This window comes from Castor canadensis, chromosome 11, assembly GCF_047511655.1.
Source record: "Castor canadensis chromosome 11, mCasCan1.hap1v2, whole genome shotgun sequence".
NCBI lineage: Eukaryota > Metazoa > Chordata > Mammalia > Rodentia > Castoridae > Castor > Castor canadensis.
This window is the reverse complement of record NC_133396.1, coordinates 22,967,674-22,993,744: the sequence shown is the minus strand read 5'-3', so window position 1 is coordinate 22,993,744 and position 26,071 is coordinate 22,967,674. Positions and strand designations below refer to the sequence as shown.

Here is a 26,071-nt window from a genome sequence, read left to right as displayed (position 1 = left end):
GCAGTGATAACAGTGACCCCACTTAGGGCTCTCTCTAATGGCAGTGTATGTTGTACCCTAGATAAGGGTATCCTGTTGGTAGGGGGTAGAAAAAGACTGGAACTAAGCCCTGTACACTGCCAGCAGAAGGGCTGCCATTTTCAAATCCACACAAAAGTTCTGCCTGGATTAGAGCAGCCCTGGCCATAGTGCATAAGGACCAGGGTAGTGCCAGGAATCTCACCATGGTAGTGGAAGCAGAGTAATGGTTGTCACTGCCAATGTGACACTGTCCATCATTGGGCTGAACGATGCCTGCCAGCCTTCCATCCAGTGCTATATGGGTCTTGGCATCAGTGGTAAACACCAGCAAGTGGGATGCATCATTCCTCCAGCCAATTTTTTCCTATTTAAAAAAAAATAGCAAAAGAGACAATACAACTTCAGTCACGTCATTGGTAGAGGACAAAGAAACAAGGATTCCCCCAATCTGAAGTGCCAGACAAGTTATCTCAGAGAAGGACCTCAGTCCAGGCCTTGGAACCCAAACTCAAGTATTCCAGTTCAGGGGCTTCTGCCCTCTTAGGAAAACAGTCTCATAGCTAATTAGTTCAAGCAGTTGAATGACACCGTCTTCAAGTCCAAACATAATTCTTCTAATGACAGTCATGTGGCCCATCTAGAAGCCCACTTTCATTCACACAGCTGGCTGGGCTAGAAGAAATCCCATTTTAACATCTGCCCACTTTGCTGAGGCTAAGATAACCCAGCCTTGACTCTGCAATAATTTCAGAGAACATCTGGGACTCCTGTGGTTCAAAGAGATGTCAGCTCTGGCCCAGAAGTAGATATAAACAGAGGTTGTATGTCAGGAATAACTTATGACTCAGACTGCACAAGTTCTGCTTAGTTCCTCCCCACCTCTTATCGCACCAGAAATCCCCCAACTGAGCCACTTCCTTCACTATTGGACCTATGCCAACCACACCTGGCACCTGACACCCTCCAAACTCACATCACAGACTGTAGCCTGCATGATGGCATCAAAGCCACCCTCTGGGGCATCTCGATTCCGTGACACACTCTGTTTCTTCACTTCCTCATTGAAGCGGGTCACCTGATCAGTTAGTGTCAGCACGTGTTTGTAGCCAAACATGGGCAAACAGGTGTTCTTCAAACTGGAGAAGGAAAGAGTAACAGATGCCTTGATGGAAAAGGCAGCATGGGATAAAGAGGAAAAAAGAGGGACAAGTATGCACAGTGGAACGCCCAGGCCAGTTCTGTACAATCACAATCTTTTCTTGTTCAGTATGGGTGACTGAACTCAGGGCCTCCTGAATACTAGGCAAGTGCTGTAGCTCAGGGTGGCTCAGAGCTACAGCACTTAGCTACAGTCCCAGTCCTATACAATCACAATCACACAGTTCAGACTCTAAGCACTTCATATTACCTGCAAACATCACATAACCTAACCTCCAGCTAGTCTAGAAGATAAGAGAGAAAGCTGTAAAACCAGACTCCCTGAGTTCAAATCCAAGCTCCCCCATTTACTAGTCATGGAACCTATGGCAGCATCTTTAAACCTAAACGAAGAAAATGGGGACATGATAGCACATATACGAGTTTTCAAGAGGCTCGAGTAAATAAAGCACTTAGTCCAGAGTGAGGCTTGAGTTCTTGTTGCAATCACCTTATAATTAACATTTCTTGGCTGGACACAGTGGCTCATACTTGTAATCCCAGCTACACAGGAGCTATAGGTAGAGGATTGTGGTTTGAGGCCAGTCTAGGCAAAAAATTAGTGACTCCTGTATCTCAGTCAACAAACCAGGCATGGTGGCACATGCCTGGGACCCCAGCCACTAGGGAAACTATAGGTAGAGGGATCGTAGCCTGAGGCCCAACTGTAGAAAAAAACCACAAGACCCTGCCTGAAAAATAACTAAAGCAAAAATGGAATGGAGACATGGCTCAAGTGTTGGAGTGCCTGCCTAGCAAGCTTGGTGCTCTGAGTTTAAACCCCCATACCACTAAAAGACAAAAAAAAAAATGACACTTTTGTATAGCAACAGTAAAGAAAGAGTGCAAGTAAAAAGCTGAAAAGTAAATTCACACCTTTTCAGGCTCAGTAATCATCATGTTAAATTGTTATAACACATGAATTTGCAACAATCCACCAATTAAATAAAGCTATCCAGGGGTAAGCCAGAGTGTGAAACAGGCACATGGATGGGGATGCTCAGGGGTAAAATGCTTGCTTAGTATATGTGATACCAGGATTCAAATCCCAGCAGTATGAAAAAAATTAGGCTGGGCATGGTAGTACATGCCTACAATCTGAGCACTCAGGAGGCTGAGGCAGGTGGATCAGGAGTTCAAAGCCAACCTTGGTTACATAATGAGACCATGTCTCAAAAACAAAAACAAAACAAAAAAGAGATAGGCAAAATTTATCAATTTATATACTATTTAATTTCCATCCCTTTGATAATGAGAAAATCAACAATGCAACCAATCCTGAAGGCATAATTCTTCTATTTATTTATCCACTGGCTTTTCTCTGCTTTTGACCTCATTTTCTTCCCATATTCTCTTGCCTCCCATTTATTTGTGACAAGGACCAAGAAGCTGATGAATTATCTTTCTAGGACCCTTTTGGCACAATACTCCAGATCAATAAGTTCATGCATTTGTCACACAGGGAGAACAGATAGAAAGAAGGTATGGTTTGGCCAAAAGGCAACCAACAAAGCAACCCTAGAGCTAGACAAAGGAACCAGCACTTGGCCCTGCCTGTAACAAAGGGGAAGAGTGCTTCCCAGCTTCTGGATGAGGAACTTACTCATAACAGGGATTTTTGAGGGCCTCTGGTGGGGAGATGTACATGTACGGGGATACAGGCTTGTCCACAAAGGCCCCAAAGCCAATCCGCAGGTTACTGGTAAGCTTGCGCATCTGGGAGGCCAGCTTGGTACCCAGGTTCTGGATGCTTGAAAGATCATCATTCATGGAGAAAGACAGGTCCATCAAATAGTAGATGTCTACAGGGTAATCCTCCACCTGCCGCACCTGGATGGAGAACTTCTTCGAATCATCTGGAAGGCAGAAAGATGTTAGCTTTTTCTCTTCTTCTTCCTCTGAGACTGAGTAAGTGACTTGGACACAGGTGAGAAAAAGTAAAACCAAAACTTGAAAGCCTTGGTCCCTTCTCCCCTCTTCTTACAATTCTATTTCTCTTTCAATCCCTTTACCCTCTTATTTTTAACCCCTTCTTTTCCATTCTAAGATTTTAGACCCTCTCTAAATCCCCATTTGTCTAGTCCTCTGGGTCCAAACACTCTACTATCCTGTGTCACAGAAGTTTTGGCAACTGCTACACTTCAAATTCTGTAAAAGACAGGAACTGGGTCCTATTCTCCCAATCCCATAGAACCCAACACATTCCTTATACCTAGTAGGTCTCTCTTAAATTCTTATTGATTTAATTGGAAAGTTGAAATCAATGCTTCAGAAAGCCTGTCTCTTAGCCTAATACTTCTTCCCTCTGAAGGTTTTTGTCCGTACTTTGTCTGCCCCACTGTCCCTGTCCCCTGAGGAAAGGGGGTTTACAAACTGTTTTCTCATGCTTTATCTTATTTTCACCTCAACACAAAGCTATATACTGGCACTAAGGGAATGAAGAAACAATTTGTTTTGGAAATACTGGGGTTTGAACTCAAGGCCTTGCATTTGCTAGGCAAGTGCTCTTCCACTTGAGCCATGGCCCATAAACAAACACTTTTTTGAGCACCTACTATGTCAGAGGGGTTAAGTAATTTGCCAAGTAGCTAATACAAAATGGAATTAATATTCAGACTCCAATCTCTGACTCAAGTCCTAACATCTCCCATTTTCTTCCATTCCCCTGCTCCCATCTCCCCTAATATCCTTCTCTTCTCACTCTATTTCCATTCCAGCTACTCTCCCAAGAGTTCCTACTCGGACCTCCACCTTGTTTCCTAAACTCACCTGTCCTAGATAGCTCCCCAAGATGAACCTACCTGGTCGTAGCCGGAGGGCAATCCTCTGGGGAGTGACTTGAGTAACCTGGGAGGTCTCTCCAGAGCCCTTGCTGCTGAGGGGTCTGGCCTCTAGGATTTGGACCTCGCTGACTGGGAACTCAATGAACTCTGGAGCACAGTTATCCTTCAGCAGATTCTCCTTCAGGTTACAGCGAGGTGACCCCAGAGGCAGAGCCTGAAAGACAGGAGCACACGGGGAAGGCCTGTAATCAGAGCTCTGACAGCCATGGGCCTCCTGCAGGCCTTGCCACTTCCCAATGGCTTATAACTTACCCCACATTCTGAAGCTAAAGTAGTATGAATGAACTAGTAAGGTCCTCCTAGGATAATCCCTAGGATTGTGAACAGAAAGAAGAAGCTGAGGTATCAGAAGCACTGAGTGAGTGCTTGTTCATGGACTGGTAGCTAGGAAGAAGGCCTATTGGACCAACATTCTTCAACCTGTGAAATGCAGCTCATTTGTGGGTCTCAATCATCATTTTATTAAATAAAATTCAATAGAACAGAATATAAAATAGCAAAGTATATGAATAGTAAAAGTAAGTGTTGTTTTGTGATACTTTTATTTATTGGGAAGTGGGGTATAACACATATAATAATAATAATACACCTCATAGTCCTTTCTGTAGGCTAAGGTCAGAACTATTTGGAATCTGCTGTGTTAGACAATGACCATGCTGAGATCCATGAAGGCAGGGACTGTGTATGTCCCATTTCCTCTCTATTACCAGGACTTATGACAAAAGTGACAGAGGAAGGCAGCATGGGCAGGCAATGGAGAGTAAAGAATAAGAGCACAGAAGTGGATTGGCTGAAACCGAGTCTCAGTATTGCCACTGACCAACGGCAACTACGGCAGGTGACCTAAACTCTCCAAGCCTACTATCCTCAGCTGTAACATAAACATAATGGCCCTCCCTTGATATACAGAGCAATCAAAATCACAGACACAGAAAGTAGAATGGTGGTCACCAGGGGCTAGGGGAGGGAGGACTAGGGAGTTACTATTTAATAGGTACAAAATCTTAGTTCTGCCTAATGAAAAGTTAAGGAGATGTATGATGGTGATGGTTTTTCAACACTACAAATGTATTCAATATCACTCAACTGTACACTTAAAAATGGTTAAGATGGCAAATTCTGGGGCAGTACAGGAAAAGGAAGGGGGGAGGGGAAGTATGCACATGTGAATAAATGAATAAAAAACAAAGATGGCAATTTCTGTTATATGTATTTTGCCACAATAAAAATTACTTTTAAAGGAACTAATAATAATAGTCCCTTCCTCATAGGGATATCATATGAGGCTAAATAACACAACACATGTAAAATTCACAGCACAGCTGCCTGGTATGTGGTCAGTGCTCAATAAATGTCAGTTATTATTATGAAAAGCTTGATAAGTACTTTCTTAGTAAGTTAATTATGAGTAAACTCCATGAGCTTGGGAAAATACCATGATGCCTGCATACTGACCAGAGCCTATCCTTTCACCTTCCTCCTTCATCTAGACAAAGAACACATTGGGTACCCTCCAAAACACTCTGACATGTATCCCACCTCCCTCTGGGGTCCTATGCACCTCCACATGAGTATTGAATGGGGGATGTGCTGTGCTGGAAAGAATACTGGAAATCAAGAAACAGGCTCAATTCTAGGCCTGCCACCAACTAGCCGTGCAATCTCAGAGAAGTTACTGTGAGTCTCGGTTTCCTCACCTGTTTGATAAGAAGAGTTAGACAACATGTTTTCAGTATCATCCTATTCAGTGAATTTAGCCAGCTCTGTATGGGTGCATGTCCTTGAGGGCTGAGGGAATTATCTGGAAAGCTGGGGCCTATTTCACATGTCTAGGTTGTCAGGCTCTCCTACTCACCCTCCCAAAAGTCAGCTGGATAACCCATACCAATATGCCAAAACATCTAGTGATAACACTGACAGAGTACTGTTTGCAGGCACTATGAGGAGCCCTTTACATGGATTACTGCAATCCTCCTGGAAGTTCTGAAACGCTGGAATTATTCATTGTCTTACAAGTGAGCAATTTATGGCTTGGAGGATTCACAAATGAGGAATTCAGTCTTATAGTTAAGAAATCTAAAGCTTGAATAAGTTAAGTAACTTGCCCAAAGCTGAAGAGCTAGGAAGTGACACACTGAGGAACCAACTACATTACTGAATTGTAACTATCCTCATAAAGTAAGCCTTATTACATTCTGGTCAAAGTGAGGGTCAAGGCAGGGAAGGAGATGTGAGGAATGGGTGGTCTTAGGAAGAGTCACAGAAGAGAATGCCCAGGTAGGAAACAGGATGCTAGATAACGAAGGTGAGAGGTGTGGGAAAGGATGGATGATGTCTTTCCTCTGCAACCTACTCTTGTGACATGGTTGCCCAAGGGGGATTAGGTCACAGGTAGCCACCCATACTCAAAAACTCAATAGCCCAAACCCCCTCTGATGCTCAAAGTCCCAGACCAACTCCACATAATGGAAACATGAGCAGCAGCACAAAGACCCCACCTCCCCAAGTCCCATGCAAAAAGTGAGAAGAGCTTCTGAAAGCCAGCAGCTTTCTTCTGCCTTACTCATCTTGTCAAGTGTGAGAGCAGAAAAAAATGGCTTCAGCAAAGGAAAATAGCACATACAACTTGGCCTTCCTGGCTGCAAATATCAACAGGGACATCACAGACCCTTCACAACTCTGAGAGAGGAAAATCTCCTTCCCCACACCCAGCTCTGGCCAGGGACAGAATGGCAGTGGGGAGAACTGCTAGGCACTTCAGGTTTTGTTCCCAGCCTTCCCCTGGTCCCTGCCCATCTCCCCAAACCCTTCTCCTCATGAAGCAGGCTCTCTTTCTTCCAAAAAAAAAAAAAAAAAGCCTTATCTCTGATTCCAGCTACCCACAAAGTCCTGAGAAAACCTTCCCAAAAAGGCAATGATTGGATCACCAAGATGCCAGAGGTGTTTATCCTTTCTAGGACAAGACAAATGCTGGAGGAGGGAACTGGGAGGGGGAGATCAGGGAGCTGAATGAGAACAGCAAGCCATCAAGTCTCTTCAGGCTCAGTCAGTGTCAGTGTCAGCTAAGGGAGAAAATGTTTCCAAGCGGGAAACATTTTTTTAACATGAGAGTCCTAATTAAAAGAGGGTTTTAAGTGCTAAGATGTGCTGACTGTTTTCAGGTTTGTTATGAGTTTCCTTAGAAAAATAAACACTGAAAAACCTGCCTTCCTCCCTCCCTCCCTTTGTGGTCACAAACATCAGAGGTCAAAAACATAAGGGCTGGCTCATCAGCCCAGCTTTCTCTAAGAGCCTCCTGTCCTGGGAGGATACCAAGGCAGTGACCTCAACACCCTAAGACAACATTCCTTTTCTGAATATCCCAAGCCAAGATGGAAGAGATGTCTCCAGGTTACTCAAGAAGAAAGCTAGAAAGGGAGTGGATATTAAAGTTCCATTTCCCAGTGAAACCGGATGTTACACAAAAAAGGCAAAAATAGCCAAGACCCAGGGGAAAGTCCTGAACAGAGAGGTGGGAGGTTCCAACCCATGAGCTGTGTGAGCTGGCAAGTACCTCTCCTTCCTGGGAGAGTGACACAAACTGTTAGTACCATTCCCCATTAATCCCATATTGGGAACTGGGAAAGTACAGCATGAATAATGCTATCTACCTTAGCACTTAGGGGTTGGTCAGGGGATAAAATAAGACTTGTGAAATGCTTTCAAAATTAAAAAATCCAATATAAATCAAATATACTCAAGTCCTTTTGGACTTTTTTCTACAACTACCATAATGACTACTACTCTTATTGTGTACTCTTTCCTTGGGGATAGGGCAAGGGGCAATGTGCCCTAGTAGTTTACTTTGGAGAACTACCAATATCTCTGATCCAGATAAATTAACATTGTCTTGAGTGGCTGATCTAACAAGGACAAGAAATCACTTGAACATACAGAGAAAGAAATATAAAGGGGAGAGAAAGAAGGAAGAGAAGAAAAGGAAAGCATTATAGTTTATAGTCATTGATATTCATACTTCATTGTTTACAAGGAGAGGATCACTCTCACTATGATACATTTGTTGTTGTTTTTACAGTAACAAGTTGGAGCAAAACTCTCAAGATGAACATTTGTCCTCCAAGTTAACAATAAGTGGAAAGAAAGAGCAGCAGAAAAGTAAGAATGAAATTGTTAGTCACTAAAAAGAACTATAAGTAGTGACTTAAATCTTCCCCATGCAGTTGCAGAGAAGAAAATAAGAAAGTCCTACTACAGTCTTCCTGCACTTGCTAGACCCAAAACCCATTCTTCTTCTTTCATTCTTGGATGTCAGACTAAGTGTGAGCTGGTCTACCTTCCGAATGTACACTCTGGCATATGTACCAGTTCCTAGTATTTCCCTCTATCTTAAGGCTGCCAAATTTAGCAAATATTTGGGACATACAAATACTAACTAACAATTACCTGATGTTTAATCCAAATTTAACTGGATGTTTTATATATTTATCTGGCAACTTTAACTCCCCCTCCACCCACTTTGACCAACAACCAGCCTCTTCCACTAGCAGTGTTTGTCCAACTTGCTACCATAACAACCCATTCTGATACAATAGGTCCAGGGTCCATCCTGGGAGCCTTTATTTTTAACAAGCACCTCACACAATCTCCACTACCAGGTGAGTTGGGGGAGAGGGGTGTCTAGAATCTAACAACACACCACTAAGGCCAGGACTACAAGTTGAATCTCTGCATGAACCTGGCCACTTTGCTAGATGCACAGACCAGAGTCAGCTCACCACTCCAACCCATGTCAGTATCTACCCCTCCAAGAACACACCCTATGCAGATGGACCCAAAACATCATGTTCATGCACATTGGCTATGTTTTCCTATTACCCAGCCAAGCGCTCACTATTACACACCCAAGAGCTGTTGTCCCCTAAGGACCATGGGAAAGCTGAGCCCAACCAGTTGTTTTCCCAGGCACTGCCAGTGTTGCCTCAGTCAAGTCAGGGGAGCACTGAGCTGCACCCCAGCCCCAAGTTTGTGCTTTGTTTGTTTGTTCGTTTAAGTTAAGGGCCAAGGCACTTTCAACAGTTAAACTTGGCCAGTGCAGGGGAAGTCCTGCTCCCTCAGGAAAAAAGATAGCAGTCATGTTTGGATGACAGTTCAGGATTCCCACCTCTATCCTCCCTGGTTGACACGTTTTTGTCCCACAGAGAGCTCCTCCACCCTTCCTCGCTCCCTCCTCCCTCTGACTTAGTGAAAGCTGCAGTCATTCACTATAGTCCACTCTGCTGGAGAATATCTCATTGGGCTTTCCACCACCCCTGTTTAGCTTTCTTTGGTCCTGGCTTCACCCATTTCCTGACTCCACCCCCCCACCCCCGCATCTCCTACCACATGCTTTGATCCTACCCTGCCCCAGAGGACCAAATTCACCATGGTCACCCATAAATATTCCACATTTGCATCTCTGAAATCTGTTCACGTGATCTAAAGGTTTTGGCTGGTCAGACCTCAACCCTGGCTAGTCCCTATCAGATCAAGAGGGGTAAAAATGGATTGGGAGGTACATAACAGACTCTCCAAGAACTAAGACGGTTTCCCTTTCCGCCAAACCCCCCCAGACCCTCTAGGCTAGAGTTGCCTGTCTTTTCACTTGCTTTGGGCTGAGAAGGAAGAAAGGGAAACAACCTTTGAGTGACAGTAGTCTTCTCCCCTGGCTTCCCTCTCCAGCCAACTTGAGGCCACACAATCCAAAGAGGACATCCTCAGCATCCCTCTCTCTCTTCTTCCGGGATTCAGTTGCAGAGTTGCAACCTCCTTACAGAAGGAGCTTAAAAGTATCACGATGGAGACCAAAGGAAGAAGCATATGGCAAATAAGAAGGGAGGAGGTCACATCACATTTGAGCCCCGAGCACAGGCCAGAGGGGAGGGGCACCTGCAGGGTAAGGACCCACCCTCCCTCCCATCCTCTTTCCTCCAGCCCCAGGGAATGTTTCATTTGCTAAATGAAGTCAATATGCCCCAGATGTTGGGCAGCTACCTCTGGAAGCAGTTCCCGTGCTGAACAGCACACAGGCCAAAGCAGAGCGTTGAGCTGGCCTCAGATGCTCTGGCAGCTCTCCTATTCTAGGATAACACAGCCTCCAGGTTCCCTCCTCCCCCAGCCTACCAAAGAGGTTGCCTTTTTAGGAAACTCAGCAGATCACGGAGAGAAGCAGACAGAGACTGAGGGGCCCAGCTGAAGTAGTCAGGCTAGAGCAGTCAAAAAAGTATAAAAAGCAGGAGCATGCTACATGACAGAGAGGGTGCCTCAGGTGGCTGAGAAGCAGCCAGGCCAGAAGCTCAGGTAGCCACCTGCCAGTAGCCAGTGAGTCAGCCTCAGACTGTAATTACTGAGAATCTCTCCAGCCACATTCCCCCTCCTGCATCCCACCAGCTCTTGCCAGCTCCAAATTCCCAACCCAGCCACAAACATAGCCATCCCCTCAGACACACTCATTCCCTAGAGCCCCAGACACAACAAACCCTCTGCCTAGACACAGCTAACCCTTTCCTGTCACCCTCCCATCCTCACCAATGGGCCTGGCTCCTTCCCTCATTGATACCTAGGAGAGGGAAGGAAGAAGAGAAAGAGAGAGGCCCAATAATCAGAGAGAGGAGAGAAAAGACCCTCTGACTAAACATACCACACACAAGTGAGAGATTCCACTTCTATCTGCCTTTTTTACATCTGCAAGAAAAAAAAAAAAAGAAAGAAGCCAGCACCTCCATACCTCTAGTCCCTTCTCCCTTTCCTTTTGAGACCTGAGGCCACTCTTTCCTGGGATGTTCCACTCCAACAAAGAGCAAGCAAAAGGTAGCAAGAACTGAGGCCTAACCCAATTAGCAGGCAGGATGGAAACATCTCAGCAGGTGTCATTACCACCATGACAGCTCTTCACCACCCATCGGTGGGTAGGCTTCACCCTCCTCTTGCTCAGAAGAGACAAGGGACTGTGTATTAAGGAAGGAAAGAGCCCTTTCTGACACAAAAGCATCTAAGTCTTGGAAAACAAGGTGAGACGTTACCTCATCTGAGCACCAGGCGCACACAGGACTCACAGCCAGACACTGTTGGCAGGAGCTCACTCCTCGTGAGGTACAGAGGTTGGACCCTGCAACAAAGAGACAAAGACATTTGATGTGCACCTGATTTGGCCCAATGAAGTAACTGATCTGCCCCATCTTCCCCTACTTTCTCAGGGATGTGGTCCAGGTTAACATCCATCAGGTGCACATGAACACACCCTAACCACACCATAGACATTTACCAAACACAGGCTATTGGTAAGGAAGAAAGAGAATGGAGGAAGATCAGGAGAAACCCATCACCCTCTTCAACTGATGTAGCCGCAGTGACAGCAGGTAATAGGGCTGAGCCACAGACTCAAGTATCGGATCACAACTGATGGAAAGGCCTTAATTAATGACTGGTTTAATACCTAAATTGTGTAAATGAATATTTAAAGCCCAGAATAATGGTGATGTGTCCTCTCAAATTACTTTACTGATATTCACAGCCACTACGTACAAGATCTAAGGGTCAGCATAGTTAGCCTAAGTATAGTGGAGCAGGAAGGGCAGGGTGACTTTAGTGGCAGTGTCCCACCAGCCTCCTGGGGAAGAGGAAATCTGAAAACTCTGTAAGCTTTACAATACATAGATCTTGGAATTCAAGCATAAAATGCTCCAAGAACTACAGAAATAGTAGAAAAAGTTGACTGACAGAAGCAGGAAGAACGTGGAATCTTGGAGTTGGAACCCAGGTCTGTGTTTAAATTCTGAGTGCTATTCTTACTAGCCATGTCATGACCTTGATCAAATTGCCTAATCTCTATGGAATAACATATCTACCTCACAGGATTTATACAAGAATTCAGGAGTCACAAGGTATTCTTCAATATGCCATTCAAATGTGAACAGTTCTCATACTGACAAAAGGCAGAGAAAATGCTAGGGGAAGGGGCAGGAACAACCAAAGGGACCAAAATAGTCCTAAGAAGCCCAGCCAGGAAGCAAGCCCCAAGCATTTGCTTGTAAAGAAGCCACAATTTTCCCTACTCCCCTAGCTCAGCTTCCCTGCCGCAACCATGTGAACCCCCTCTGCCAGGAGTTGACCCCTGGGATACCTTTTCCAATACAAGATACAAGAGAAAGATCCATTCTTCCCTTGACCCCAGATATCTGAACAGTTCCTTTATTCAATTTGCTGAGGGCCTCCTTTGCCCCCAGCTGTTAAGACCAGCAAATCTATTTCTGGGGACATCAGCCTAACTCATTGGGGTATTTTCCCAGTATCCCCAAAATGTATCATCTAGCCAAATGCCTCAATCTATTTTATTATAGTGTGACTAAACTCCCTCCATTCTAACACCTGGACAGACAAAAACACACTCAGAAGATGACCTACCATGGTTAGAGATTATCTATACCTTTGTTTGACTTCTGTTGATATTTTGCAACTCTATGAGAGTAGAGACACAGAAAACCAAGGACAATATAAATGATTCTTGATAAGAACAATATATATAATTCTTACCCAACAAAAATGACAACGATTTATGTCTGATAGAAAAGGTAAGCCCCAAAGTTAAGATTTATTGCCTTGTAGACATTAACCAATTTTAAGCCTATTGGCTAATTCTTTTCTACATTTCTTTAACCAATTATAAATCTCCATTTCTAGAATTCACTTTTGAACTAGTCCCAACACCGTACTAGTTCCCTAACTATTAAGATGAATAAAATCTTTGACACATGTTCAGTTTTTACTTGTATGAGAATCATGCTTTTAAGTCTTTGCAAATTCTACTTTAAAGGCTGAATGTGTACCTCAGTGGTAGAACACACGCTCAGCATACATCTACCCAGGGTTCTATCCACACCACAGAGGAAGAAAGACAGAAAGAGACAGAGAGAGAAATTACACTTTAACAGTACATGTAGTACGTGACTCGGAACAGAGAATCTAACACAAAGGGGGCACATACGATTGGTAATCTGGTCCTAACTGAGTCACCCACCAGTAGTGTGACCTTGAGTAAATCATTTAATTCCTTTCGGTACCATTTTTTCAATTCTAATATTCCTTACATATTATCATTATTATTATTTATTTAGTATCTGCCTTAATTATACTGCCACCCAATAGATTTAGGTCGCTTGGGGCCTGCTCTGCTCAGACCAGACCCAGTTCTTATTCAAAAGAGAAGGTCAGTAAATATGAATTGGAGCCAACGGTATTGGACTAAATCAGCTTTGTTTTGTGTAACTGAGCTTATTTTACATAGAATTTTAATATAAATACGTAAATGAGTCCATCAGACAATTTAGACTTTGATCTCCCCCAAACACCAGATTATATGTGAATTCTTGGAGAAGCTTCTGGAAACTCCAGATTTTCTCAGAGCCTTGGGTCTAAGTTCAAAGGCTCAACTTTATTTCCAAGTGCTGACACCCTGAATTCAAACCCCAGTCACCAAAAAAAAAAAAAAAAAAAGGCTTAACTCTAAACTACCATCAATGGGATCCACTATGAACTCAAGAGTAACTTCTGGGGTTCCATCCTCTGACTTGGCTGCAACCTGAGCATGTGTGTGAGGACTGCGGGTAGGAATCATGACATTGGTTCCAGGCCAGGCTCCAAAGCATGAAGGTCACCTCTAAGTTGGGACATACCTCAGCCATACAATGTCTATGATAGAAGAAAGGCAGCAAATCTTCCCAGAACTGATAGCTTCAGAGTATCTTAACTTTCAGAACCAACCAGACAACCAAGGCTTCTCCCTGCAAAGGCTGTCTGGCCATATGTTAGCCTCACAATTGGTCTCCCTTCGCTATGGGAGAAGCCTAGCTTGAAGTATTTTAGGTATCTCCCTCCCTTTTTGGAGTTTCTATAGGGATTGGCATCCAGGGGATGATTCTAGACATAAATGTCACCACTGTTTAAGAAGGAGATAAGAAGTACCAGAGGAGAGAAGATTTAAAAGATAGAAAAGTGTGGGAGATGTGGGCACTGTGAATTTGTTTTTGAAAACTTTTTCCAGTCTATTCATTTATACATCCATTCATTCTCAACTTAGCATTTGCCTATGAGTTCTTGACTTGCAGCCACAATGGAAAGTCTTGCCAGATGTGAAATAAAAAACAGCAGGCCCCTCCCAATGTATGAGTGGTCCCTGACCCCAGAGGATGAGCTAAGCTGCAGGGATTTGTTCTGTAGGAAGTCATGCCTGGGTGTCATGGTTACCCAGTTCCTTTGATGCCTTCTTTTTAATGAATCACAGGTTGATTTCGTGAGAACCCATGATCCCCCTAGAATGCCCCCAACCAAGTCCTGCCACTGAGGGCAGGGTCCCTGGAATGCAGTGGTTGAAAGTGACTGACTCATCAGAAGTCTCAGAGCTGGGACCAAGCTGATTCAATGAGTTGCTATTCCCAGGCCATCCTTCCCTTCCGAACATGTGGAAGGAGTCTGGGCCTCTGTCTCTAGTCATTCATAAAGCCTGTGAAGCCCAGAAAGCCCTGCAGGACAAGTGAGGATCCTCACCAGAATACCAGTAAAAACAATGGACAACTCCCCACAACCCCTTCCCTCCCACAGCTCACCCAGAGCAGCAAAACAAGTTGAATTGAGCTTGCTCCTTACTGGGTTGTAAGGATAAAATGAACCAATCCCAGGGAAATTCTTAAACCAATTTCTGGCACACAGAAAGTACTCAATAAATGCTTCTGTTATAGTTGCTACCGTTGTTGCTGTTGCTGTTTTTATCCTTGGTTTTACCTGTTTAGAGTGGGTAAATGTTTTACTTTTTTATTTCTTAAAAATAATTTTATAGGGCATGAAGCTAAGTATGCCCTGAACGGAGTGTAGGAGTCAGAGAAAAAATAACCGGAGGCCAGATCTGGCTTCTAAACAGAGTTAGGAATAATAATGTTTTAAAAATTCAATGTAGAAGGGTGGCGAGAAAAGAAGGTCAATAGAAAAGACAAGCAAAGCCAGCCAAAAAGTTTGCCTGGAAAGTAGAAGTTGACGGCTGTGGTTTGGCACATCAGTCTAAGTCACAGGGCCAGAACAGAGTCAAAGGGTGGGAAAAATAGAGGAGGGGAAAAAGGAAACAATGAAGGGATTGGAACCAGTGGAAGTCACAAAGCATCAATGAAGGCTATTTTGAGGATATGTTATCCAATAAGACAGGATGTCAGAATGCAGGGACAGGCCACCCTGCTGAAACCAGGGGACTTCAAGAAAGGGCTAAGTTAGAGTGACAAAGGAGGATGGTCTGGGCTGCAAGCATCACAGGCATCCATCTTACTGCCTGTCAGAAAAGAATTCTAAACTGGATCCTTGACCCTGCCACTGGCCTTTAGTCACTTCCCAATCATGACTCAGATGGCCCCTGATATTCCATTGCATTCACCTGACTGGCTGAGTAATGGAAAAACAAAACAGCTCATGCTAACTGCCTTAGCATGTTGCAAAGAAAGTTTATTTTGTTTTCATTCCTTCCTTCCAGGTAATGGTTGCTCAGTAACCCAAGAAAGGGGAAGGAACGAGAAGGTGGTCTTCAAGGCAATACATACCTCTGGGCTCTGAGCAAAACACCCCAGAAGCATCAACCCAAGGCATTAGGAAATCCAAACTACCATATTTCATCAAATCTGGGATGTAAGATTATCTGATTTCAGAGATTTTAAATTGTTTTTAAGTGCACCAGGGCCAGTTAAATGTATTTAACATTAGAAAGCATTTATGTGTAATTGGTCCCCACAAATATTAAAATGTGTTATGGGTTAGATTATATCTGCAAAAAGATACATTGATATTCTAACGCCCAGTTCCTGTGAATGTAACCTTATTTGGGAATAGGACCTTTACAGATGTAATCAAGACGAGGTAATTAGATTGAGCACTAATCCAGTTATAATGGTGTCTTTATAAGAAGACGAAAACATCACATGAAGACAGAGTCACAAAAAGAGAATCCCACATGATAACAGAGACACAGAGACCAGAGTGACACAGCTGGAAGCCAAGGAACACCAAGGATTGTTGGCCACCACCAGAAGCTAAGGAAAGATTCTACCCAGAGTCTCAGAAAGCTTGGCCATGCTAACACCTTGACTTCAGATTCCTATCCTCCAGAGAGAACACATTTCAATCACGTTAAGTCACCAGTTTATAGTACTTTGTTACAATAATCCTAAGAAAGAAACTAAGTCAAAATGGACTTGCACTTCTGTAGCATATGTGACATGAGATATTTCACATGGACTGAAAAAGCCATCCTGCAATGAAAACTTTGCTGTTTAATCCACCTATGGATAAGGTCAGAAAAATGGTCCCATTAGCCTTATACTTTTCTACTAATATGTATCAATAGTGTTGACATTCATTGATTCAGTCATTCACTCAAAAAATATTCACTGAAGCACCAACCTATGCCAGGCACTCTCCTAGATGCTGGGGACACACTGATGAACTAAATAAGGCCTGCGCTTATGAAGCTTACATTTTAGTAAGGAAAAAAGATGAAGGAGAAGGAGGAGGGAGAAGAAGAAGAAGGAGGAAGAGGAGGAGGAGGAGAAAGAGGAGGAGAGAAGGAGAGGGGAGAGGGGGAAGAAGAGGAAAACATACATGGTAAAAAAAAAAAGGAAAGAAAGAAAAGAAAAGAAAAAGACAAAGCACAATTTCCAACAGTGATAAATGCTTAAGGAAAATAAAGCAAGGGAAAAAAAAAAAGCAGGGAGTGTTCTTCAGAGAAAGTAGTCAGAAAAGGTCTAAGAAGCTGACATTCCAAATGATCCTAAGAAGTGAATTATGGGAAGATCTAGAGGATGAGCATTCCAAAGAGAACCAAGACCAGAGCTGGACAGACCTCAGCCTATTGAAGGTGGAAGAGAGGCAGAGAAGAGGTTAGAGATACAAAAACAGAACACTCAGAAGCCACAAGCCATCATAAGTAGTGTGGTCTTCATTCTCCACACAGTGGGAACACTAGAGGGACCTGAGCAGAAATGAGCAGGAAAAACTCAGCCTGGCCTCCCAGTGGAAGATAGACAGTAGCAAAGCCAGAGGGGAAAGAGACCAACTAAAATGTTATTAAAATAATCCAGGCAACAGATGACAGTGGTTTGGATTTGAAGGGTAGCAGTGTTGATGGTGTAGTCAGACTCTAGATGTATTCCAAGGACTTGCTGATGGATGGCATGTGTGCATGGGGGAAGGACAGGAAGGAGGAAGGCCTGAGCAAATGGATCTCCTTCAGACAAGGTTCAATTGTTTTGACTATTGGCCATCCCCTTTCGCTGACCCTTCAGTCACTAGACCCTGCCCTTGTAAATGAAGCTAAATCATCTCTAGATAACATCTCTAACCTGGCTAATTAGATACCCATGTTCTGAAGATTGTATAAAGCCTGGCTTCTGAATTTAACACCTAGTCCCAAGGAAACTTGGGTAGTAAACTTGGCAGAGGTAGTAAAACAATACAGTAGGTGTGATAGAGAAAGTGTGCAAGAGACCTCAGGTGTAAAACCACCTTTGCCATATCCCTTCAAATATATCACTTCCTGCTCTCTAAGCCCTGGTCATACTCCTTTTCAAGAATTTTAATTGCTTTTAAGTATTTACCATATCAGCCAAGCCCTGGAAACTCCAAACAATTGTTTCATTTCCCCCAGACTACCAGATATGGGCACAATAGTTACTTCATTCATTGTTAAGACTGAATAAAGTAACACATATGAAAGAGCCATCTCTAGTAGATGTTCAAATAAATGTTAACTTCTCTTTCCCTTATCTTCACTCCAATTACTTCCTGCACCAGGAATGCCTACCCCTCCACCTAGGGTCAGACCTGAGAAGGTCATTTGTTTCTGACATGATGTAGGAAAGAAATCATTCCAGCCAGGAGATAGGAACCCCTAGAGCTAGACCCCACCATTAAACTAGTTTAATGCCATTAAACTAGTTGTGTGATCTTGGGCAAGTCCCTTTCCCATTCAAGAACTCCCTTTTTGTTTTTCTGTAAAACATTTGGCATTGGATTAGATTATCCTGAATGTGCTGATGGCCCTGGAAGTATATATTCTTCCAGACATCAGAAGTTGTCCACAGAGTACCTGGTACTCTTGGAGGTATAGCATCATAGGGCCTCAGACCCCTCCAACAACGCCTAAGAGGCCATTCCTTCCTAAAGGCTAGCTGATATTTGGGTCAAAAGCTACATTTCAGAGTTATGGAAAATTTTTATTAGCACTGGCCTCACTTCCCATCACAATCATTCAGAATACAGAAGAGGCAGCCCTGTACCATGCTGTATTTGAGGCCCAGACCAGTGGTGCCCTGTAGGTAACCTTGGCATCCACCTTTCCAGTTCTGGGGCCTTCTTCCTCTGATCATATCTCAAGGACAAGGACAGCAGACCACAGTGCTGTGACCAGTGCTTGCTGCCAGCCAGTCTTGGCAGAAGACAAATTAGTTTAACTATTTTAGAAAATAATTTAGCAACATGTATTAAAATATAAAATATTCTAGCTGGGCATAATGGCATATCATTCCTGCTACTTGAGAGACTGGGGCAGGAGGATTGTTTGAATTCATGACCAACATGGTGGGGGGTAGAGAATTTGGGCTGGGGATGTAGCTTTTCGGTAGATCACTCGCCTAGCATGCACAAGGCCTGGGTTTAGCCCTAACACCACAAAAAATAAATGAAATATCCATGCTCCTTTACCCAACAATTTTGGTTCAAGAAATTTAGTATGTAGAAACATACTAAACAATGGTGCATAATAAGCAAGTAAGGTTATATCCCTGCAACCTTATTGGTAGTAGCAAATAATTGGAAGTCTCTCCAATGACTGCCAACAAGAAATTAGTTATGTACCCTCTGATATACTCATTTAACAGTCTGTCTGCCTTTGGGTAAGAATTATAGCTCTTTGGAAGCCATAAACTGTCCTAAGTATTAGAGACAATGACCTTATTGTGGATAATCCTATTTAGAAGTAACAATAATGATAAATAATGACACAGAGAAACACACACATAAAGGAATAAACTCTGGAGTATTTGTCCATACTTGCTTTCCCTAAGGAGGAAATTATATGGAAATTCTACTTTGTACTTTATTATATTTCTGTACTACCTTTCTTTTACAAGCTAAATTACTTTTATAAGCTAATAGAAAATTAAAGCTTTTCAATGTCCTTGGTTCTGCCTCCCTTTCCACATTTGCACTCATTAATTAGGCTTCCCAGAGCCTGCTGAGCTTTCTATAAGCTACACTTTCATTATCAAAACCCCATAGCCTCTTAGAATCCTAAAACTAGGCAGGAACACAAGAATAAATTTTGGAAGGTGGAGTGAATAGAAAGATGCTGGTCAACAGGTAAGAAATCTCAAATAAGCAGGGTACCAGTGGCTGGTGCCTGAAAGCTACTTGGGAAGACTGAGATCAAGAGGATTGCAATATGAAGGCAGCCTGTTCAAAAAGTTTCAGAAACCCCATCTCATGCAGTAGCTGGGTTGAGTGCTTCAAGGAAGCCTAAAATAGGAGGATTGAAGTCAAGGTCAGCCTGGGCAAAAAGTGAGACCCTATATCCAAAATAATAGAGGAAAGGAGGGCTGGATGTGTGGCTCAAGTGGTAGAGTGCCTGCCTAGCAAGCATGAAGCCCTGAGTTCAAACCTCAATACTGCCAAAATGAAAAAAAAAATCTCAGATAATAGGAACAATAAGTTCAAGAGAGCTATGTACCAACATAGTAATTAGAATTAATAACAGTGTATCATCTCCCCGAAAATTGTCTTAAATTTTTTAATACAATTGAAATTTCAAAAGTAGATTTAAGTGTTCTCACCCGAAATAAGTGATAAATATGTGAGGTAATGCATGTGTTATGTAGCTTGACTTAGCATTTCCCAATGTGTATGTATTTCAAAATATGTTGTACATCATATATGCAATTTTATCTGTTGATTAATGACAATAATAGGAGAGAATGAAAAACAAGAATAAACTCTGACCAGCCCACATCCGCAGCCCTCTGGTCTGTTCTCAACTTGTGGAAGTCCCAGGAGTCAGACACCATACTCCCTCCCCTCCACCTCTGGCCAAACATGCTCTGCACAGGCAGCTCCAGCAAAGGCTCAGCCTGGAGGAGTTTGTCCTGTGGGTGGCTAACGTGGGCATTGGAAACCATGGGTGGATCTTACAGACCAGGTTTCCTCTATCCAAGAATTCCATTAGCAAAGAGATTGAGGGTGACTACAGGGAGCTTTTAAAGTAACTACTGAATGTGCCCCTTGCCAAACTTCTGAAGCTGTCTTCTCACAAAAGGTTTTCAAGATTGATTTTTACCTCAAGACTTCTCCTTTTTCAAAACAAGAAGCCCTCACATAGAAATTCCAAGTTATTACTCAGTTAAAGGAGAAATGGCTCCAGTCGAAAGAGAGGGGAGGGACAAAGCCAAATCTCTCCTTCATCTTCCCTTTCACCTGCGCTGCAGTTCCTGAGACACCAACATGCTAAGACCCAGAGGTAAAACGACCAGTTCAAAGTCACCCTGCACAGTCCTGAATTGATGTAGGCCTTTACATTCTAGACCATCAGTTATTTTCTGAGTTTTTTTCTGTATAAAAGGAAGTGGCATATAACACAAGTCTAAGTAAAGGAATACAAACATGACACACTTGAGAAGAATAAATTACCTGAGTGATTGTGAGCATTATAGGGGAGTCAAATTAGAAAGGAAGCCACATTTATATTCTCCATTTGACTTTCTCATGATGGATATGAGTCCCATTCTTTCTTCCCTTGAGTGTTTGAACATCATCACTAACTAAACAAAGAAACTGATCTAATAAAATAAGAAACAGAGAGGGAGGGAGTAATCTTTTGTGGGAACATGACAGAAAAACAGAAAGAAAAACTTCTAGTGGGTTGTCTTTCCAAAGATACTACCAAAAATAAGAGAAGGTGGAATGGCCCCAGGTTTACCTGACAGCTTTTGGCTCCAAGGATTGTGACATACCATATTTGGCCACAAAATATCTGCTGCTCTTAGGACCAAGAATGATAAAAGTATTAGTTGCAGCAAAATCCTCGTGTCTTTAACTATTTAGCAGTTGGAAAATCTAACAGCTTAAACGTAGTTCAAATGCCAATTAGAAAATCTAGAAATTGAAAGCTGATGGTACCTCCAGGGTTTAATGGATGTAACCCCACTGCTTTTGGGTTACATCTCAAACCCCCAAGGAAGAATGGAATACCCTGGGACGACCTCTTAGAGTTACTGATACATGCAAAAACACAGATTAATCACAAACATTATGGTAAGTAAAAGAAGCCAAACTTGAAAGTCTGCACACTGTAGGATTTCACTTATATGACATTCTGTAAACAGAACTGTAGGGACAGGAAACAGTGACTATCAGGGACAAGGGGTGGAAATAAGGAACCTAATGCAAAAGAACTGGAGAGATCTTTTTTGAGTGAAAAAAAAATATTCTGTGTCTTGATGATAGTGGTGGTTAGTTGACTTTATGCATTTGTCAAAGTTCATAGAACTGCATTCTAAAAAGGGTGATTTCTGTGGTATGTAAATTATACCTCAATGATCCTAGCTTCTTTTTTAAAGGAGTATTTCTGGGGATACTGTGTGCATGAACAGAAAGGTAGAATTAATCATTTTTAGAGAATCTGAAGTTTCAATAACACTAGTAGTTTACACAGACAGAAAAGGCAGTTTCCCTAAATGGTGTCATTTCCCTGATTTCTCATTGATTTCCACTGGTGACCTGAGCTGCAGCAGGCACATGGCTCTTGCCTCTCAGGAAGGGCCAAGGTTCAGGAGTAGGGAGGAAAAAGCAATGGGGCAAAGCAGCAGGCCACTCTGTGGGCAGTAGATCAGCGGGGCTAAGTCAAGCGGTTTATCCCTGAAACTGCTCAGTCACTCCCCAGTTAATTATCTGTCTGCTGATTCATGACTTATGGTTCCTGTGGCCATGCTTCCGGGCCATTCCTGCCAACAAGGGCAGGATTCCTGGGGCTGGAAGGGGATGATAACCAGAGATCTTGAACAGGGTGGGGAGTCGTGGAGGAAGAATTTCTATCAGGGAATTCTAGAATCATCACCAGTTCCCCTTCTCATCCTGTCACCTCCTTCTCCCATTTTATGGTTGTCAGGGAGACCTCTACCACATCTCACCTTTGCCCTTACACTCACAAGTATCAAGGACATAAAAGAGGTTGCCCTCCTAATAGCTCTGTCTAGGAAAGGAAAAAAGGCAGACACTTCACAGAGTGAAGTGTGTTTGCTGAATTTCCAGCACCCTCAAATTGGAAGTTAAAATGATGCAACGATACACAGGTGCAAAGGCCTAAAGAACTCACAGTCTCAGCTACTTATTAACAGGCTTCACAGCTGAGGGTGTAGCTCAGTGGTAGAAGTAGAGTGCTTACCATGTACAAGACCCTGGGTCCAATCACCCACACCAAAAGAACAAAAAACAGTCCAGAACGCCCATGAATTCTAGAGAGAATGTGCCCCATGGCATCCTATACATACAGTATTTATTTTGCTGCCTATGTACCATGCACTGAGCGAAGTAGACATGTCCCTCTCCTCATGGAGATTAAAGTCTTACAGATGCCTCTTACTTGCCTCTCTTCCGAGAGACAGGACTTGAGATTTCCTCATGGAAAAAAGCAAATGTATGGACCTCTCCTCTCCTTGGCCGTGTCTGTGGATTTTTGTTATACCAGAGGGGCTGAGATATACAAAGCCACCAAAGAGGAATGTATTGAAATAAGAGGGACCCCTCTCACATAGGTGTGAGAAAATGACCCCATCAGTCTCATGCTGGGAGCCTGGATGGCACTCATGCATAAAGTGATAACAGCTCTTGCTTTGGATACATAGTAGAAACCGTGGATAGGAAGAACGATGACAACAGGAGATGTCACTTATTGAATACCTATTTTGTACCTTTGTCTCATTTAATCTGCATGGTCATAGAGGACCTAAGAGGTTAGGTAATTTCCTAAGGTCACACAGTCAATAAGAGACAAAGTCAAGAATCAACCCTACATCTTACTGGCTTAAATCATAGCTGCCCCTTTCCCCAGGCTCCTTTTCTCCATGTCTCTCCAGGCCCCAAGGGTTCCTGAAAAGGAATACAAACTTCAGAAGAGAAATAAGCAGCTCAGCTCAGAACTCCTAGGTTACAATAAAAATGGGGAAGTCACAAAACCCAATACTTCTTAGGTGAAGCTAAAAACATCATCTTTGTAGATAAAAATCTGAAACTTGATGCTGTCCTCAGACAACCTCTCTTCTCCCCATACCAGAATCTTCTACTCTGATATAGCCTCTCTAGGTCACTCCTACCCTGCTCTCTTTGTGTCCCTTTGATACTGTGTGTAGGACACAAATGTCCCACTGCCATTCCACCATCTACTTCCCCAGGGATTTAGTGATACCTGCAACTCTGCCACTGACACTGGGGAATTGCTTTTACAGGGGGCTTAGTACTCTGGAAGGCTGACTCTAGAGCCCCTGCAATAAACACTACTCTACCCTGCCTCACAGAGAGTGTAGCTCAGCACAGCACCACTTCTAGATAGCTCCAATCACAACCATGAATCTGCGAATGAATATCCTAAAGGATCTTTAATGGAGACAGGTATGGCAAGCAATGTGGTCCTAAATGGATCATTACAACTGTGTGAACAGACCAACATGAGCTGTCTTGGGGTTAGTGAGAAGCAGGGGAGAGGGAAGGACACCCTCTTCCCTAACACTGAGCAAAGCACTATACTAGGCACTGTCTTACGTTATCCCCTTACTTTCTTCTAAAACTGCAAGGAAATATAATGATCATCCTCCGAAGTGAATTTAGAAAGCTGTGGATGTAAAATGTATATATATTAATGAAATCACAAAATGTTTTAAATACATTACACAGCTCAAAGTAACAGGTTCCCAACACAAAGAAATAAATGCAGTATGATGGAGGGGGTAAATCTAATCGAGGTATATTGTAAGCACATACAATTATAAGTCACAGTGAACACCCCCTGTTCAACTAATGTATGCTAATAAAAATGTTTTTAAAAAGAAATAAATGTACATTATCCTGATGTGATCATTACACGTTACATACACGTATGAATTATCACATTGCACACCATAAGCATGTACAATTATCATGTGTCAGTTAAAAATTTAGTAGTAAATTTAAAAGCATTTTAAGTTCATGAAAGCAGGCATATCTGGAGGAGACAATGGAAGTGTCCTGTGGATTTCTCTATTTCCCCAATCAACAGCCAGCAGCAGCCAAACAAGTATCTAACACCTCCAGGCAGAATGCTGGAGATGCTGAGCTGGTCAGTGGTCCTCAGGCTGCTCCCTGCAGGCTAAGGCGCATTTGACCTGGTTTTGCCTCTATCACATGAAAGCTTCAACAAAGGCTTACACAGTCCTGCTACAGGACAACCAGGATCCTCCACTGACACATCCTTGCCCTGTCCAGTATCTACATACATCTACACCTACAGAGAGGAGTCCTGAAGACAGTCATCAAAGTATTTTCGAATATTTTATCCTTGAAATCAACTTTTTTTTTTAAGGAACCCTCTTACACTGTTGGTGGTAATGTAAACTAGTACAACCACTCTGGAAAAGAATTTGGAGGCTACTTAAAAAGCTAAACATTGATCTACCATATGATCCAGCAATACCACTCTTGGGGATATACACAAAAGACTGTGACACGGGTTACTCCAGAGGCAGCTACACACTCGTGTTTATTGCAGCACTATTCACAATAGCCAAGTTATGGAAACAGCCAAGATGCCCCACTACTGATGAATGGATCAAGAAAATGTGGTATCTACAATAGAATTTTATGCAGCCATGAAGAAGAATGAAATGTTACCATTCGCAGGTAAATGTATGGAAATGGAGAACATCATTCTGAGTGAGGTTAGCCTGGCCCAAAAGACCAAAAATCATATGTTCTCCCTCATATGCAGACATTAGATCAAGGGCAAACACAACAAGGTGATTGAACTTTGATTACAAGATAAAAGCGAGAGCACACAAGGGAGATATGAGGATAGGTAACTAAAATATTAGCTAGCATTTGTTATCCTCAACTCAGAGAAACTAAAGCAGATACCTTAAAAGCAACTGAGGCCAATAGGAGAGGGGGACCAGGAACTAGAGAAAAGGTTAGATCAAGAAGAATTAACCTAGAAGGTAACACACATGCACAGGAAATTAATGTGAGTCAACTCCCTGTATAGCTATCCTTATCTCAACCAGCAAAAACCCTTGTTCCTTCCCATTATTGCTTATACTCTCTCTTCAACAAAATTAGAGATAAGGGCAAAATAGTTTCTGCTGGGTATTGAGGGGGTGGGGGGGAGAGGGAGGGGGCAGAGTGGGTGGTAAGGGAGGGGGTGGGGGCAGGCGGGAGAAATGACCCAAGCATTGTATGCACATATGAATAATAAATAAATAAATAAAAATAAAATTACCTTTTTAAAAAAAAATCCTATACACAGGATCTGACTTGTTTTACGAGTAGTACTGTATCCTTTTAAAGTACATGTTCACACTCTCGTATGTCCTCTGCGAACCGGGCAGTGTTTCCCCACCTCAAGCGAGGGAAGGGGCTCCTCCAGGACCGCTCCCTGACCTCCCCAGCACCAGTGAGACCGAATGCCGATCGCCCTAGAACCTCACGGGGTGCGTTAGCAGCAGGAGAAACAGAGCCAGACCAAGGAACCCCTGTCGTGGCTCCTGCACATACTATAGACTTACTGGTCTGTCCCCAGAAGCAGAGGCACGGCTGCCACCGGGTGACAGTGGAAAGGGCAGCGCCCTTATTCTGCTCTAAAACGCCCATGAGGGTAGCCGCCAAATTAAAAGGAAAAAAAAAAAAAACTTGGGGGAAAAAATGCAACACAC

General features: G+C 43.1%; 1 protein-coding gene across 2 annotated transcripts in view; it reads right to left on the bottom strand.

Annotated features, from left to right (window-relative positions):
• Itgb3 (integrin subunit beta 3) overlaps positions 1 to 26,071 on the bottom strand; it is a 51,897-nt gene that overhangs the window by 25,099 nt on the left and 727 nt on the right. The window contains exons 2-6 of one of the 2 annotated variants that reach the window (XM_020179679.2): positions 11,120 to 11,205; positions 4,020 to 4,215; positions 2,822 to 3,074; positions 995 to 1,157; positions 224 to 385 (exon numbers count right to left, since the gene is read on the bottom strand). In XM_020179679.2, the coding sequence (XP_020035268.1) occupies positions 224 to 385; positions 995 to 1,157; positions 2,822 to 3,074; positions 4,020 to 4,215; positions 11,120 to 11,205 (860 nt within the window). Of the gene's footprint in view, positions 1 to 223; positions 386 to 994; positions 1,158 to 2,821; positions 3,075 to 4,019; positions 4,216 to 9,737; positions 9,910 to 11,119; positions 11,206 to 26,071 lie in introns of those variants that run through there. The other variant, XM_020179680.2, reaches the window with a different exon arrangement.